The sequence below is a fragment of the Equus quagga genome, chromosome 1 (genome assembly GCF_021613505.1).
Source record: "Equus quagga isolate Etosha38 chromosome 1, UCLA_HA_Equagga_1.0, whole genome shotgun sequence".
In the NCBI taxonomy this organism is placed as follows: domain Eukaryota; kingdom Metazoa; phylum Chordata; class Mammalia; order Perissodactyla; family Equidae; genus Equus; species Equus quagga.
The window spans coordinates 17,730,140-17,747,782 of NC_060267.1; the positions used below are offsets into that span (position 1 = coordinate 17,730,140).

At 45.0% G+C, this 17,643-nt stretch overlaps 1 protein-coding gene across 6 annotated transcripts in view; it reads right to left on the reverse strand.

The window, feature by feature from the left end:
- DIP2B (disco interacting protein 2 homolog B) overlaps window positions 1-17,294 on the reverse strand; it is a 209,928-nt gene extending 192,634 nt beyond the window's left edge. For all 6 annotated transcript variants that reach the window (XM_046663507.1, XM_046663499.1, XM_046663474.1 and 3 more), the window contains exon 1: window positions 17,061-17,294. In XM_046663507.1, coding sequence (XP_046519463.1) covers window positions 17,061-17,160 — 100 coding nt within the window. In that variant the 5' untranslated portion in view covers window positions 17,161-17,294. The remainder of the gene's footprint in view (window positions 1-17,060) is intronic.
- Between the last annotated feature and the right edge of the window lie 349 nt (window positions 17,295-17,643).

Here is a 17,643-nt window from a genome sequence, read left to right on the forward strand (position 1 = left end):
CACTCCCTACATTCACAATGAGACTAGAGACCTCTTGTCTCACCTACTCTTACTCATCCTCTCTGGCGCATCCTTACCTCATCCACCCTTTATGTCACTGACCACATTTGTGTGTGCCTACAATTATATGTCTATGACTTTCTGCCTAAGCATAGCTGCTTAAATGGGGGTGGCTTTTTTGTATGTCTTCACAAAGCATTTTCCAAGGATACACACATGACACTCATTCTTAATTTATTTTTAACTCAGAGAACACTCATAAGACCATCAGGAGAGAACTCCCTCAACTTCCTCCTCCATCACCTATAAATATCTGCCTCTGCTCCCATCCTTTCCTCCTTCCCTTGGATTTAAGCAGAAAAGGAGTCACTCCTGGTCTCGTGGACAATCACTCCAGCGGTGCTCGGGATCCCAAACTTTCCTGACTGGTGGAGACCCTGTTCCAGCACATCCTTTCTACTCTACACCTTCAACCCCTCCTCTCCAAGACCTCTCACCCTTCTACCCTACATGATACATTCTCGTCTCTCTCTTCTTAACATAATGCATTAACTGAGCCATCAGATATTTACTGAGCACCTCCTTTGTGCCTGGAGCTCTCTTCTGGCCTGGAGATAAAGCAGTGGATAAAACTAAGCTCCTCCTACCCTCATGCAACTTACTTTCTAGTGAGGGGAGCGACAAAGAACCGATAAACATGTAAGCATCCCAGGGGCTGCTCTTTCTCTCCGTCCCTTCACAGAGCCAGGCTAGAGAGAGCCGTGTACACTGCCTGCCTCTACTTTCCTTCCTCTTCCACCTCGGGTTCCTCACTCCCCTCCTGACAGCTTCGTGGTACCCCAACCCCAACACCACTAAAAGCTCAGACGAAGATCACCACCAACGACCTTCTCTACTCGAAAATCTCAAGGGCATTTCTCAGTCTACTCTTAGTTAAACTCTCCGAAACAACAGGCCTCGCTCCCTCTGCCCAGGTCAACATTCCTTAGGGGTCTGTGAAAGACGCAGCTCAGTTCACTCGCAGCCCTCTGTGCTGGAGGAACTCATCTGTTCTCGTCCTGTTTTAGATAAAGATGGAAATCAACTCTGGGTTCACATACCCAGTTCAGATACTCTATTAACTAATCACAACTCCTGCATGGAGAGGAGTCTGGGGAACGTCAGACAACAGAGCAGCACAGCGGCATAACAAGCACTCACAGGGCTCCCCAGGCGCTGTTCCAACCGCTGTACTTTCATGGATTAACTGACTTAGTTCTCACATCAACCCTACAAGGCGGATACTTTTATATCCACATTTTATAGGTAAGGAAACTGAGACAACGAAAACTGACTACAAGGAAAAAAGCAAGAAAGAATTCCCACCTCTAAGGAGAAATTCTTTTTTCCACAATTGTAAGGGAAAAGTTAGAAGATAATCAAATCAAATTCAGGATTCTGAGCAATTTATTTCTTCTGACAATAGTGATCTTCTGTTAATTAACTTTTAAGGATCATCTTAGTCATGTTTTCAACATGCTAATCATTTTCATGTTTTTTTCAATCTTTATTGAAATAGGATAATCTTAATTACTAAGATGTTTCCCACGTTCTATTTCTCAGCCACAAAGATAAACTTGAAGTTCATGATAGAATAATAAATAAATGGAATATCTGAGATTTTATCGTATTTATCCCATGTGCAAAATTACAATGAATTTACTGTTTGAACAGTATCTTGGACACAGATACTCAATAGGCACCTAAGAGACAACTGGCAGGACCCAAGATAACAGGGTTGTGTGTGTACAGTTGGACATTATGGTTGGCCCACGAGTGTCCTCAGCAGTCTAGCTGGCCACACTGTTTGCATACACTGGGATAAATCGACTATAAGTCTGACTTAGTTCAACAAACCCAATATTTACCTTATGGCCAAATACTTCACTTCCCTGGTTTCCCAACATTTTGTGAAAGATGTAATGTGGCCAAGAAAAGATGCTGGAAAACCAGGTATACGAAATATTTAGTTTTTCCCAACCAGGACTGACCAGTTAAACCAAACGAAGACTGCTGAAGATATCTGGCCTACAGAAAAACCCACCCAATTAGCTTATGCCTCAGATCAGATCCTGCGGCTAATACATTTGGTTAAGGTAGAGGAAAAAGAGAATCAACACACGGGCAGAGCACAACAAAACACAGGAGGTAGAGCGGATGTCCCCCAGGCAGGGGTCAGAGGCAGTCCGCAGCATGGCTCCAGCTCTCACACAAGCACCTGGCCTCGCGAGGCATCTTCCATAAGCATCTACATAATAACCATCAGCTGAACTGAATGAGCAAAGTAGCCAGGTAGGCTGACAAAACGGAAAGTTGTCACACATCATCCAACTGTAAAAGTCACATGGAAAATCAGAGGGCAAGATCAATAGGTGAGGGAAACAAAGGAAAAACAAACAGATTTTAGAAACCAACCAAATGCCAGGAAACACCATGAGCCCCTGAGTTCCAGCCTGGCCAGCTCCCGCAGGGGGCCCTTTTCCTCCCTGGCAGAGGCCCTGGGGACAGAGCCTATACTTAGACTTCTTTACTCTGTAAAGCTGCCACCATCTAAGGAATCCCGTTGGAATCTTCCCACTGCGAAGTCCATCTGTTCACTGAACAAGTATCTACAAGAGTCTTGTGTTCCGGGCCCTGGGCATCCAGCAGGGAACAAGACGGCAAGGTCTCTGCTCTCGAGGGAGTGATATTTTACTGGGAGAGAATCAGATAATCGACGAACAAATACACGAACCAGATCCTTTCAAATGGTGCTAAGTCTTAATTAGGAAATTTAAAACAGCAAAAAAGAAAGTAAAAAGAGAAATGAGATGGAGAAGGACAGGAGGAATTGCTCATTTAAACTCGGTGGTCAGGGAAGTCATCTCTGAGCTGAGACAGGAAGGAGGCAAAGCTGCTGGCCAAGCAGAGATCCTGGAGCAGAGCATTCCAGGCAGAAGACAGGTGAAGAGCACAGCCCGGAGGCAGCCAGCTTGGCGAGTCCAAGGGAGGAAAAGGCCTCCCTGCCCTCAGGTTCTCGTTCAAATGCCATCTCACCACGAGGTGGCCCTGACCATGTCCACTGACCAGGCCCAGTATGCTGTATCCTGCTTCACGATTTTTCTCCATTGCACTATATATTACTTATTAATTTCTGTCTATTCCTACAGAATGTAAGTCCCTTAAGGGCAGGGATTTTTGTTATTTTCACCACTGCTGGATTGCCTCCACCTACATGGCACATAGTAGGCACTCAATAAACAGCAGCTAAATAAATAAAAGGAAAGGGAGGGAGGGAGGAAGGGGAGAAAGAAGAGCTTCAGTCTGGCCGAAGCATGGTGGATGAGCGGACTGGATGAGAGGCCTGTGTAGGCCTTGGAGACCATGAAATGGAGTTTGAATTTTATTTTAAAAACAAAGAGAATCCACTGAAGGGTTGTAAGGCAGGGAAGCAAGATGATCTAATTTGTATTTAAAAAGCTCACTGTAGCTGCTCTGTGGAAAATCAGTCAGAGAGAAGCAAGCAGGGACACTGGGTAACTAGGAGCTAGCAAAGCTGGAGATGAGGAAACAGGCGAGGCAATGACCAGCAATGATCAGTACAGAGAAGCAGATTTAGGAGATTTCTTAAGGTAGCATCAAAAAAAACTTACTGACGGACGGGCGAGATATGGAGAGTTAGAAGGAAGCAGAGGCATCAAGGATGTGTCAGTTATCACCACACTGCTTCGCAGCCCCAAACCTACCCTTCATTACTTGCTCTGTGAAAATTCGGGTGGACCCTTGAAGGATTTTTCCTTTGCCTGATGCCTCAGTGTTAAGCTCTGTCTGTAGAGGGCACTGGAAAGACACTGAAGAGGAACAGGTTTTTCTTTCTAGTTCCAGTGTGCTCCTCTGAACAGGATAAATAAAACATCAAGAATTTCATTATTTCTGATGTCCTCTGAAGTCCTAGCCAGCTGACTTTAAGATCTTTTCTAACTTGAGACAACTGGCAAGACAGCTGGTTTAGGCTCATGAAACTTTAATGTTTTCATAATTGTTTTTCCTACACATACAAGGATTTGGGCACTTTATTCTGTTCGCCCATCCTTATTCAAATGCTAATACCATATGACTTTGAGTATGGCAATTTTAGAATCTATTTTAACACATGGTAAAGCAAGGACCACCTCACTATTTTCTAAGTTTTCTTGGCTATTCTACACTTTTTCTTTCATATGAACACTGAGATCATTTTATCTGATTCCCCACCCCCAAAAGAATTCTCCACTGGAGCTGTAATTGATTTCGATTAAATTTATACATATTTAGTCTTCCCATCCAGGAATATGATATGTATTTTCATTCTTTTCAGCTCTTGTTTTTACATCCTTAAGATTTTACAATTTTCTTCAGATAGATCCTGTGCCTTTCTTGTGGCATTTATCTTTAAGTATTTTATAATTTTTTGACAGTATTATAAACAAAGTATTTTTCTCCTCACCAAGGCCATTCATTTCCATACTCTCCCCTGCCAACATCCCAATGATACCAACGAATGTTTTTACTTCCCACCCATCCCCGCACTGCCCTGTGCCACAATGTCTGATTTTTGCTGAAATCATCTAGAATATTTCATTCAGATAACCAGGTTTTCTTTTGCAAAATGTCTCTTCTACTTCAAAGATCCTTACTTAGCATTTATATTACACATTCCTGGTCACTCCCAATATACGTAATTATATATATTTCAAAGGCCATTGTCCACCACTGTTTCCTCTCCGCTTTCTGCCTTGGGGGTCTCTGTGTTGTACTACCTCTTTGATTAGAGTATATCGCTCAGATTGGAGTCTATGAGTGATATAACCTCTGAACCCCTGCACGCTCACATAGAGCTTTCTTCTGTCTGAAAGGTGAATAACATCAAGACTTGCATACAGGATTCTTGGAGTGTAGACCTTTCTCTAAAACGTCTACAGATATTTCTTACACCATCATCAGAATTGTAACACTGCAAATGAGAACAGTCTGTTTTCTTCTTATTGTTGTAGTTTTAACTTTATCTATCTAAGAGCTTGCAGAGCTTTTTTTTCTTTTTTCTTTTTTTTAAAGGTATGCTTTTAGGTGAGGAAGATTGGCCTTGAGCTAACATCTGTTGCTAATCTTCCTCTTTTCTTTCTCCCCAAAGCTCCAGTTTATAGTTGTATATCTTAGTTCTAAGTCCTTCTAGGTCTCCTATGTGGGACGCCCACAGCATGGCTTGATGAGCGGTGTGTAGGTCCACGCCCAGGATCCAAACCGGCAAAACCCAAGCCACGGACGCACAATGTGCAAACCCAACGACTACGCAGCTGGCTCCTGAGGTTTTTTTTTTCTTTATCACTGAATTCAGGAATTTTATCAGAACATGCCTAGGTTTGTGCCTTTTCTCATCACTCTCGCCTGGAACACAGTGAAATCACTCAATCTACAGTCTTTTTCAATTTGCAGGGAATCTTTTTTCAGCTCAGGCCATTTTTATCACCTATTTCTCCTTCTAAAATTCTTATTATTTGCATTTTAGGTTCCCTAGATCTACCCTCCAAGTCCTTTAACTTTACCTTCATGAGTTCCCATTCTAACTCTTGGTATTTTTGCTCTAAGCTTTGAAATTGTTATTTTACTTGACCTGAGTTCAAAAAAGAGGGAGGCAGAGATGTGCTCAAGCTGCCATCTTACCAGAATCACTTCAAATGGTATTGTTTAAATGCTAATCACTGAAGCAGAAAACAAAAACGCTTCCAAGTGCTCAAAGACAATTACCTAAATTAATATTCTTAAAACCCAAACAGCTATTTGTTGAGAAGTTACTAAATTGAAAGCTCCTGGAAAGCGGGAAATCTGCCGTCTGTGCATCTCTCATCCTCTCAACAGATCTTACAAATATATGTGCTGAACACATACATTTATTGATATCTTGATACAGTCAGCACCTCACAAGTTCCTAAAGGCAGAAGACCTTGTCATTACACTAAAGAAACGTAAAGTCTGAAGAGGCAAAAATAACATAAATGAAACAAATAAATAGTGGTCAATTAAGTGTGAAACTGTGTTCCTGGATACAACAATAGTCTAAAAATAGAAGAGATTACTATGGACTAAAGCAATCAGCTGGTTTCATGATGAGGGGGACGTCAGCCAGGCCGCAAGACAGGGGTAAATTTTAATAGGAAAAAAGGCAGTCCTGACAAAGGAAACAGTCACGGCAAAGGCATAGAGATGGAAATGAGCCAGCAGGGAAAAGTGAGGACACCAGCCTGCCTGTAATAGAAGAGTCTGTCAGCACTGGTAGGGAAATGAGAAGAGACAGGGAGGGTGAAGACAGAGCCCAGACTCACTCACTGGTTGAACAAGTTCTGGAAAACACTTACACTGAAGGATGCCGCGTGCTGTCCTCAAGCAGCTTACAAAGGGAGATGAGAATATTTACGCAAATGATAATTTCATAATTTAAAGATAATTTGAAACAGTTATAATATAGGGGTAATATTAGAGCTCAGAGAACCAACAAATGAGGAAGTTTTTTTTAACAGGAAGTTCACCTTCTAGTACTTCCCTTGGTCTCCTTGAAGAAAAACAACGAGCAAAGAACTATGGGAGCAAAACTCATACCAAGGCTTTTTCTACATGTTCAATCTAAAAATGAAAGTTTCCTCCTAGCCAGACAGGAAGTCCAATAAAGTAAGAATGACAACTCTTTAAAATTTTAAGACAGGAAAAAAAAATTTTTTGTAACTATATATGGTGATGGATGGTAACTAGATTTATTGTGGTGATCATTTCACAATACATACAAATATCAAATCATTATGTTGTATACCTGAAACTAATATAATCTTGTATGTCAATTATGCCTCAACAAAAAAGAAATTTTTAAGACAGCCTGTTTGCCTCAGTCACAGATTTACTCAACAAGAAATGATCAGAAGCTTCTACCTAAGAATTCCTGCTGGGTTCATTTTTAAAAAGGAGATTCAGTGACAAGACTGGTCAGCACCATAATGCATTCATACCTGACCTGAGTTAAAACCCAAAAGTTCCAGTCTACGAATAACTTGAGACAACATAGTCCAAGGTCCTCAAAAAGAAAAGGTAAAAACCTACAGATGCTTTAATTTATCCCTAAGAGCAAGAGTCCTCTGAAAATACACAGCTATTAGAGAACTATTCCTTCACAAAAAAGTAACTCCAAGAAAAATCAAAGTACGTCATTTCCAGAAACCTCTATACATTAATTTTAAAATTAAACATCCTAAAAAAAAAAACACTAAAAAATCTTTCTGAACCAGAATGTAACCACAATACTACATCCACAGTCCAGACGCTCAAGGACATGCAAAGACGCCAGACCTGCGGAATTTCACTTAGGGCTGTCCTTGCGGCATCCAGAATATTCTTCTCCTCGGTTTCCCCTTTGCAGCTTCTCATCATTCCCATCTCGATTCAAGGAGGAAAAATTACTTTCAAATCAAAATATAAGTATATAAAATTATCTTTTCCTTTATAAGTAGTCTTACAGGATCTTACTCAATATTTTTTGTTCTTTTAAGAAATACAGAACACATTTTGCCAGAAGTTAGGTTGGCATGAAGGAAACCCTCCAACCATATTTTCCAGGGCTAACCCCCCTGCTCCTGGCAAAGCAAGGTCAGAAATAACCTGCCTCACTCCTCTTCCTACCTATTTCTCTCAGAACAGGATAGAACACTCCCGTTCTTTTCCCTCCAGGGAGACCCACCTCCAAAACTCCACAGACAGAAGCTGCATCCTAAGAGAAACGGGGCCCAACAATTAAGATAAAAAAGAATTTTGCCGAAATTACTTGAAACCTGATTCGGGGAGATGGAGGCGGATGGTAGCGTGGAAACTGGAGTCTGGATTCAAGCTGATGGCTTCCAACCCCAGCACACTGTACTTTAGGCTTCCTGTTCTTTAACAAGTCTCTACAAATGGAAGTCACGCCTATCTTCAGGTGTTGTCAGGATCAGAAGCACATTTCAAAGACTGTGTGGCCCAAGGTCATACAGTGAGCAGCAGAGACAGGACTCACACCCAGTCTAAATGACTCAAGTCCAGTCTTCTTTTCCCTTTGTCCTTCATTTCAGAATGTGACTGTTACTGGTAGGGAGAAAGGGAAAGATCAGGCCGGATGTAACAAGAGGGGATCTGGGTGTAACAAGAGGGGATCTGGCACACACTGCCTTCCACTCAGTGTTCAGGTGCTTTTCACCAGCTCAGTTCCCTCATCACCATGATAATAGGAACTATTTATTCAGAACCTACTAACCAGCCAGGCAGGGTATATAAAGTGCTCAGCACAGGGCCTGCTACATAATAAGCACTCAATAACTGATGGCTACTTATACAGAGATCTTAACTGCCTAAGAGAACTTAGGAAAGGCTGGCTTCTCACAGGAAATTGAGTGGAACAGAAGTTAACCAGGCAGAAAAAGGGGAAGAACATGCCAGAGTGGGCATTTCTCAGAGAAAGGCAACGTGTACAAAGGCAGGGAAGTGAAAAAGCACAGCGCATTCAGGGAAGTGCAAGACATTGGGCATGGCTAAAGAGGAGAGAAAAAACCTGGAAGGAGCAGGAAATGAGGCTAAAAGGCAGGCAGGTCTCGGCACACAAAGGATGCTTGAATTTCATCCTCTGGATGGGGGAAGCCACGGAAAAATGTTAAAGAGGAAAGAGGACATGAGGATCATTCCATCATAGACTAGAGAAGGAAAGCCTGGAGCAAGAAGAGACTGAAGGGAGGCAGACAAGTTAGGAGACTACTGCAATAGTCTCAGCAAGAGATGGTAAGAGCCTGAACAAAGACTGAAACTGTGAATGGAGAGGAGGAAGCAGAATCAACAGGACTTAGTGACCCATTAGAAGTTGAGGGTTGAGTTAATCCCCAAGTTTCTGACCTGGGTAAGTGGACATTCTGAAGTAGGGAGTATCTGTGGAGCAGGCTGAAACAAGGAGTACAGTTTTGGACTTATTAAGTTACAGTTGTCAGGGGCAAACCAAGGGGATATCGGGAGCAGAGGAGAGTCAGGGCTAGAGATACAGACTAGGGAGCCATCCTGCAGCCCTGACAGCTGAGGCCCTGGGCATGGAGGAGATTACTCAGCAAGTGTATATGAATGAGACGAAGGCTAATGACAGAAATCGGGAACACCCACATCAGGAGGAAGAGAGAGAAAAAGAAGCCCAAGACAGAGCATAGGAAGGAACACTTAGGGAGCATAAGGAAATGGTGCCCTAAAAGCTAAGGAAGGAGAGAGTTTTATAAAGATAACGGTGCACAGTATCCAATGCTGCAGAGAAAGATGCTGTCTCCAGTATCTTTCCAGTACTTTTCAGTGTGAAATAAGAAGTCACTCATGGCTTTGGAGACAGCTGTTTCAGAGGCTTCATGAGGCAGAAGTAATGACTGAGGAGGAGTGAGCAAAGTTAAGAAATAAGATAAAGGAAACGTAGGCTACACTTTCCAGGATCTATGAGGAGAGAAGGTGGGCACATGAGAGGAAGCAGATTCCAATACAAGACTGTGGGACGCTGGGTTTTTTTAAGATGGGAGAAACTTCAGCATATTTATAGGCTGAAGGGAAGGAGCCAAGAGCCAAGTGTTAAGTGAGAGGCTGAAGATAAGAGGAACAGACAAAGACAAAAAGGCTATGAATGAATAGATCAATCAATGAAGTGAGATCCCAAGATCCCAGAAGAGAAGGGCTGGGACTGAGAAGACAGTCAGAGGGACGTACTGTACAACAGGAGGAGGAGACTTCTTCCTCTGAGAAAAGAAGGAAAGGGGAGAAGGGTGGGAACTGATACAGATAAGTCTGTGAGTGCTGCCGAGGGAAGCCGAGGGGGTCTGGCTTTCCTTACAAGCCAGTGAGACTGAACGGTGATAATACATAAACTTGGTTCTTCCTTTGCTTCAGTTCTCTTTAAGAAACTGCTGAAAGTTGTAGACTGCTCCCAAACAAGGCACAAAAGCATTCACACTCAAAATCCTGCACACGATTTCACAGACTGTCCAGATCCGTGGAAGTCAACCCAGGTATCCAGAGAGTCTGTGAGCCGTGACGCTGGGGAATCCCAGAGAACTGGCCTTTCAGAACCTACCTTGTCCATTAAAGAGCATCCAACGGAAAGCACTTCTCCTTAGAAACACAAAGATAGGAAAAACTCTCACTTAAACCTCTATGAAATAATCACTCAACAAAAAGAGATGGACTCTTTGATGTGGCCAAAAGCACTAACTTAGACGCTGGGGATAAAGGATCCAGGCCACCCCCGCCTTTAGGAAACGCAGAATTTCAGAGAGACAGAGCCTTGGGTTTAGCAACGGCTTTAGAGGAAAGCAGCATTTTTTAAAGCTGGAAGATCAATCTAGAGCTAAAGAGAGACAAAAATCAGACCTGTGGGTCTGAAGATAGAAGACTGAAGGAGGGTGGTGGTAAATGCAACTCAAAAGAAAAGAAGATACGAGGAGACTTTCGAAGGAGGACTCGAAAGATCTGTTCCCTAAGGACAAATGGAGGACTCAGAAAGGGAAGAGTCAAAAATGACTTGAAGGTTCTGAGTATTCCCATGCGCCTTTTCATAGCTTGTCGATGCCTGAGCATCAGAAACTATGCTTAAATTTCAGAGCCATTTGCCAGAACCTACAGGCTCGGAAATGTCCACACGCCAGATGTCTATATGAAACAAACGAGTTACTCTTTTCTGCTCTAGTCAACTGCTTGCAGTGACCCGACACGTGTTGAACTAAGGGTAGAAGGCAGCAGCAGCAGCAACTGATGGTGGAGTGAAGCCTCACTTGTAAAAAATACATACACAAATTGATTGCATTCACCACTTCAGATATAACCGTATTCTACTAAGTACCACAAGATATTAACACCAGCCAAGTCACTATGCATCCACACGCTCAGAAACAATAAACATGACATGTACCGAGCGTTCACTGCGTGCCACGCACTACACTCGGTTTTTCTCCTATTACCTCCTTTTAAACCTCCTTGCAACTCGAATGAGGTTGTCATTCCTTTTTTAAGAATTGAAGCCACTAAAACCAGGGAGGTTAGGCAGTCTGTCCAAGGTTACAGAGCTAATAAGTGACAGGCCAGGACTTGGGCCCAGGCCCACCAGATGCCAAAACCTGTGCTTCTTGAATGACTGCACAACCTCGCCTTGTGCCAAAATCAAATCCCCAAGACAGAGACTTCAGGCTTCAATTTGAATCAAATTGAAGGGAGCAAAAACATACTGCACTCCTAAAACAGCGCAAGAAAGAAACAGTGGGGCAGTCATCAAAGGAAGTTTAAGACATGAACAACCTCTGTAGGAGCTTACATTGAGGTGAAATGAAAGACAATTTAATTAGAAAACACACGGAGCCAGCCCTGATGGGCTAGCAGTGTAAGTTCAGCATGCTCCACTTCGGGTGTGGGTTGGGTTCCCAGGGGCAGAACCACACCACTCGTGTCAGCTGCCATTCTGTGGTGGGGGCTCACACAGAAGAACTTACAACTATCCACAACTATGAACGGGGGCTTTGCAGGGGATGGGGGGCAGGGGGGGAGGTTGGAAACAGATGTTAGCTTAGGGCAAATCTTCCCCCTGCAAGAAAAAAAAAAAGAAAGAAAATATATAATTGGCAAAAATGATATAAACTGCAAATGCTATACGGTTTGAAGCAAGAGGGCTCACAGTGGTCAGGGTCAGGTTTATAAAAAAAAAAAGTAGTACTTCAGCTGAACTCTTAAAGAATTGCAAGAAATTGTGCAGACAAGCAGGAAGAAGTATTTCAAAGAGCATTCCTGAATTAATCATGAGAGAGGACAGGACCATGGAGAACTGTAATAATTCTATGAAACACAAGTATAGTGCGAAGGTCCTTTTTAGCCAATCATGTGAACTTTCAACCCTAAGGTGCTACTCCTCACACAGGCCAGGATAGAAAGCAGCCACCAAGGGCTGGGCCGAGAGTGAAGACTTCATCATTTCTCTTATTCAAAAATCCAGCTCCGGGGCTGGCCCCATGGCTGAGTGGTTTAAAAGTTCCTGCACTCTGCTTTGGCAGCCCAGGGTTTTGCCAGTTCGGATCCTGGGCGCGGACATGGCACCGCTCATTAGGCCATGTTGAGACAGCGTCCCACACAGCACAACTGGAGGCACTCACAACAAGAATCTACAACTATGTACTGGGGGGCTTTTGGGAGAAGAAGGAAAAAAAAAAAGACTGGATTGGCAACAGTTGTTAACTCAGGTGTCAATCTTTTAAAAAAAGAAAATCCAGCTCCATGCTACGGGACTGTCAAACAACAAGACTAGTTTTTCAAAATATACACCAAAACTAGGGAGTCCGAACAAACGCCATCCTTTACAGTAAGAGTCGTTCTTCCCATGAATTTGTCTGTCACTTCTCTTCCGGAACTGCCCTCAATACCAGTTTACAATTATTCTAAGTTTTTTGACAGTCAAAACTAAAATCAGTTTATAATCACTCTCATTTTTTCAACCACAACAAGTCTGAACTCCAAAAGAACATCAAGCAGCTTTTCTCCACTTGACTCCAAGTAACCTGTACAACAAAACTCCACCCTCACAGAATTAAAATTTGCCCCATGAGGATTTTCAAAGGAATGTGCCACAGGCTCCAACAGTAATTCCTAAACATGAGTTCCAACCCAAGATGAGCACAGCCCACCAAAAATACAAATGTTCAAGTTTCAGGAGTAGATCACTTAGATAATGCTTGGCTTTGGTTATTGAAAAACCCATACACCTGCCTTCCTTAATACTCCTAGCATCAGGTATGACATCAGCTTAGGCGTGACTTCCTGGTAAAGGTGTATCCCATGAATTCATGACTATGCCACAGGTCTGGGGGGAAATGGCCCACTTTCCCAGGAGAGGTACAGCAGGAGGGAGTCACCAGTTTTCTGGTGACTTAATTCTCCTTGCCCACTTCTGAGACCGTGAAATACAATCTCTATCCAGCATCTTCCCCTTGTCCTCTTCAACTCCCCGACTTCTTCCCCACTCCTAAAGAACTCCCAGGAAGAGCCCGCTCTCCTCCCTCCTCCAGCCTGCAAGGTGGACCCCAGCGCCGTGCTGGAAGGACTGCGGAGGGAGGCGAGGGAACCGGCAGGAGAAAGGGAGGACGTCAGTGGGTTTGTCGTGTTTGTGTTCAGAGAAGTGTTCAAACAAGCACAGGGAGGATCCCTTCCTGTGAGCATTATTTTATCTCAAATACCTTTCCAGTTGTCATCTTTGGACTGCTCTCAGAAGATGTGCGCTCCATCCGACATGCCACAGGAGGATGGTATTTAGGTCCCTCTTTCCTTCACACTTATGACTGAACCGCAAAAGCGACATCCCAGCCCTCTCTACCAGCCCCACCAGCGCACCTTGTATTTACAGGCCTCTATGGCTTCTTGTTCACAATGACGACAAAGCAGACGGCTTCCTGTTTTCTTAGAAGGCAGCCTCTGTACAGAATTCTATGGTGGTCTCATGTACTGTTTTGTTGGTATATTTTTTCTTTTTCTCCCCAAAGCCCCCTGGTACATAGTTGTATATATTTTAGTTGTGGGTCCTTCTAGCTGTGGTATGTGGGACGCCGCCTCAGCATGGCCTGACCAGCGGTGCCATGTCCGCGCCCAGGATCCGAACCGGCGAAACCCTGGGCCGCCAAAGCGGAGCGTGAGAATTTAACCGCTCGGCCACGGGGCCGGCCCCTTGTTGGTATCTTTAAGTGATTTCCCTCCCAGACTCAGAGCTCCTTGGAAGCTAACACAGTACCGTGCTCACCTTTGTATCTCTAGCACACAGTAGGCACAGACTCAATCTGCTGAGTCAAGTGAATGAGAGACTTGAAGGAGATTTCAGAAAAAGGATCAACAGGACTATTTGGAGTTGTGTGCATACAACTGTTTTGCAGCATTTTCCTAGAGTAAAAATTAGAGTTACTAGCTTGAGCAATAAGAGTAAAGATATTTAAATCATTCAATGGTAACAGATGTCATAATCACATGGCAGCTTAGCATAATGGCACCTATTAGATGAGCAACTTTAGACAAGTGTTCAGGCAAAACACTTAGCCTTTCTAAGTTTTCCATTCTGTTAAACCAAAAAAAAAAAAAAGAAAAGGCGAGAGAGGTGGTAATAATACGTGTTCTCCCTAATCACAAAGTCACAGTGAAGCTCAAATACAGAATGTATAAGAAGATCAATCATTACACAAATATAATGTATTATCAGACAGATTTAAACAAATAATTCTCATCGTTAGTGTTACTTTATGTGCACACGCTTGACTAAAACATGAATAAAGTTCAGACAACAGAGCATCTTATCAAACATATAATAAATATTATAATATATGCGCATCATGAAAAAATTTTCAATCCTGGGAATACTTGCAGAAACCTCCTACCTATTCATCTACAGAAAAGCTCATGATTATGCCTAAGTTCAATTCTAAATGATTCTCCAGGCTATTCTCTCCGGTGCAGAAGCAGGAGGCTTTACCCACCAAGTCCAGGTGACCTGCCTGAAGCACCAGACATAGCACAGGGCTCCGCAAGGCGCCCTGCAGCTGACAGCCCAAGGAGGCACGGAGCCGCGTCTCAGCTCGGAACATCTCAGCTCGGAGCAGCTGATCCAGGACCAGAGCCTGAAAACACAGGCCAGCACAAAGAAAATTCTTTAACAGGATACAGCTCAGACTGTCACCATAGTTAGGACTGACTACAACCTGAACCTAAAAAAAATGAATAAAGTCAAGGAATGAGTGCACTAAAGCCAGCAACACACAATAAACACATAGTTAAATGCACCTTTTTTTAGAAGAAAAAAAAGTACTTTTGTCAGAGCAGTAACTGTAGAGAAAATGTAAAACAAATAAAGGTTCATTCAAAATTTGCTACAGACATACAAATAACACCATCGTATAGATTTGGGGCTGCTGGGTTGTTCTAATTTCACTTGAATTCCTAAAAATGTCTACCAACTTCTCCAATGAACCATCTTCTCTACCTTTAGCAAGACAGACAGATGGCCAGGATGCTGACACCCCAGGCCCAAGGTTTTCCAGCCAGTTATCCACAGCTAAAAGAGATGAATACAGGATAAGGAAGTATAAATCTATAAGAAACCAACTCAAACGAAGGCATACGCCAACCAAAACAATCCTGTGCTGGAAAGCAAACCATGCGCTTGTCCTGAAACTGTGTAAGCCTTGGCATCCCCAGGCTGCGTGTAGGAGTCTCACACCTTCTGAAGGAGAGAAAGGTGAGCTAATCAGCGTGAGTCCTAGAAACAGTTCCTCGGAATCATCTCTAGAAAGACCCAGAGAAGTAAACAACGATCAGCTGGAAGCAGATACACCAGGAATAAGGAGCTTCCAGGATTTCCCTCTCCGTGTGAAAGCAATCAACTACTATTTTTAATTTCATTCTGACGCAAACATGCAGCCAGACCTCTCTCTTGCTGGCTAATCAAAGATAGCTGATTTGTTACTATAAAGGAACTCTTCCACAAGTCAGATTTGAATGGAAGTCATCGCAGATTTAATGGCAATGCTCTAGTCTAGATGAATGAGGTACCTTGAGAGGCAGAACGCATGGTAATGCCCTAAACACTTCACAGAAACAAATACTGGGGACGGGCCAAAGAATAACTTGCCAACTGATTAACTGAAAAAGTAATACATTGGTAATTAAGTGCAAAGGAAAACTGTACCTCCCTATACACTAGGAAAACCTAACAGGGGGTTATTAAAAATAATGATTTCCTTCCATGCCCAGCTAGATTTATAACCCTCAAATCTACGTCTGGTTTTCCACTGTAAAAGACTGCGGCGCGGGGGAGATAATGCCTTGATAAGTAAGCAAAGTGTCAGAACTCTCCTGGGAACCTGACACAGTCTTCTTTTCCAATCAACAATTTTTAATCCACTTGAAAAAATGCTGGTGAAGAGGCCCTTTGGGCCTCAGGAACTCAGTAAGAATATGCAACTCTGGGGACACCACCACAGTCCTGACATCAAGCTTGGAGAAAAGGCCGCTTTTGTCTGAGGCAGCCTGTGATAAAAACAGGAACTTTATGGAGAACTGATCACAACTGCACAAGAAGCCGGATCACATGCCCAGAACAGTGCAACGTTTCTCTCACTGTCGTCCAAGGGACTTTTCTAACCACAGTGGCTTGACTTATTCCATTCTTTTAATTCTCAAAATAAATCCAACCCTCCTCTACCAATCCATTGTCAAAAGAAAGAGGGTGCCGGCCAGGATTTGCATGTATCCGGGAGCCACCTCTCCTCCCCTCTTCAAAGACTCCAAAAGGTGACGAGATGCGGAAAATTCAGCCCGAATACAGGCACCAGGAAAAACCCTTACGACAAAGGTGGTAGAAAGCAGCCCCGTGCGTCCCACTCTGGGTTAACGCCGCTGCTTCTCATCTCCCTAGGACCCTCCACGGCCCACCCCGCTTCTATGCACTCCTGTCACTGGGGAGGCATCTCGCATTGTTAAAGGAGGAGGAAGAAGAAATGCTGCGGATTTCCCATGTGCCTTTCTCTCTTTCCGAAGGGGGGGAGGGGGGCAGAAACAGGCGTGGGGCCCTCCCCTCGCAAAGGGTAGCGGAGGACAGGAGAAAGCTGTCAGCCGCCGGCTCGCAGCCTCGCCCCCCCGCCCCCGGGCCCAGACGCCAGGGCAGAAGCGGGAGGGCGCAGCTTTGTCTCGGGTTTTCGGGGGCAGGGAGCGCAGAAGCAGCCCGGGCCAGGGGAGGACCTCCCCCAGCCCCCGCTTAGCCCCCGCCCAGAGAGCACAATGGACCGCCCGGGAAACCCACTCCGCGGAGTGGGAGAGGGGGGAAGACGACCCTCAGAGCCCGGGCCCGATTCCCGGCGGCCTCCTCCCCTCCCGCCCGCGCGGCCACCAGGGCGCGCGGCGGGGCCCCGGCTCCCCCGGCCGCGATCCGCAGCGGCGCCCGCGCCCCCGCCCGCTCCTACCCTCCGAGAGCTCCAGCTCCAGCTCCGCCAGCTGCGCCCGCACTTCGGGCGGCAGCGCCGCCACCGCGGCCGGCGCGGGCTCCAGGCCTCGCTCCGCCATCCCGGCTCCGCCAGCCACACTCCGGAAGACAAGAGAGGCGGCCGAAGGAGGGACGGACTGACGCGGGCCCACACCCCGGCTACCGGATCCGGCTCCGGCCGCCGAGCGCCGCCGCTGCTGCCGCCGCCGCCGCCGCCGCCATGAGCGAGGGTCACGTGAGCGCGGCGGCCCCGCCCACCCGGGCCGAGGACGCTCCGCCTCCGCCGGCAAGGCCCGCTGAGGACTCGCGGGCCTGTGGCGCCCTCTACTGGGCATCTCTGAACCTACGAGCCCAAGCCTGCCAACCCCGGATTCTCTTACGCGAAATGGCCTGATGGTGGTGATGTTCGCGTGGACGCGCAGCGTTTGTCTTTAGGAACTCATGAGCAGGAAGATCTGAGGGGCCCCAGGCCTTACTTTTCCCGGTTCTCTTCACTTAGTAGTGTATGCCGTTGTCTTGCCCGTTCCTCCATTTTCCCCTGATTGACACCTACCCATCTATAA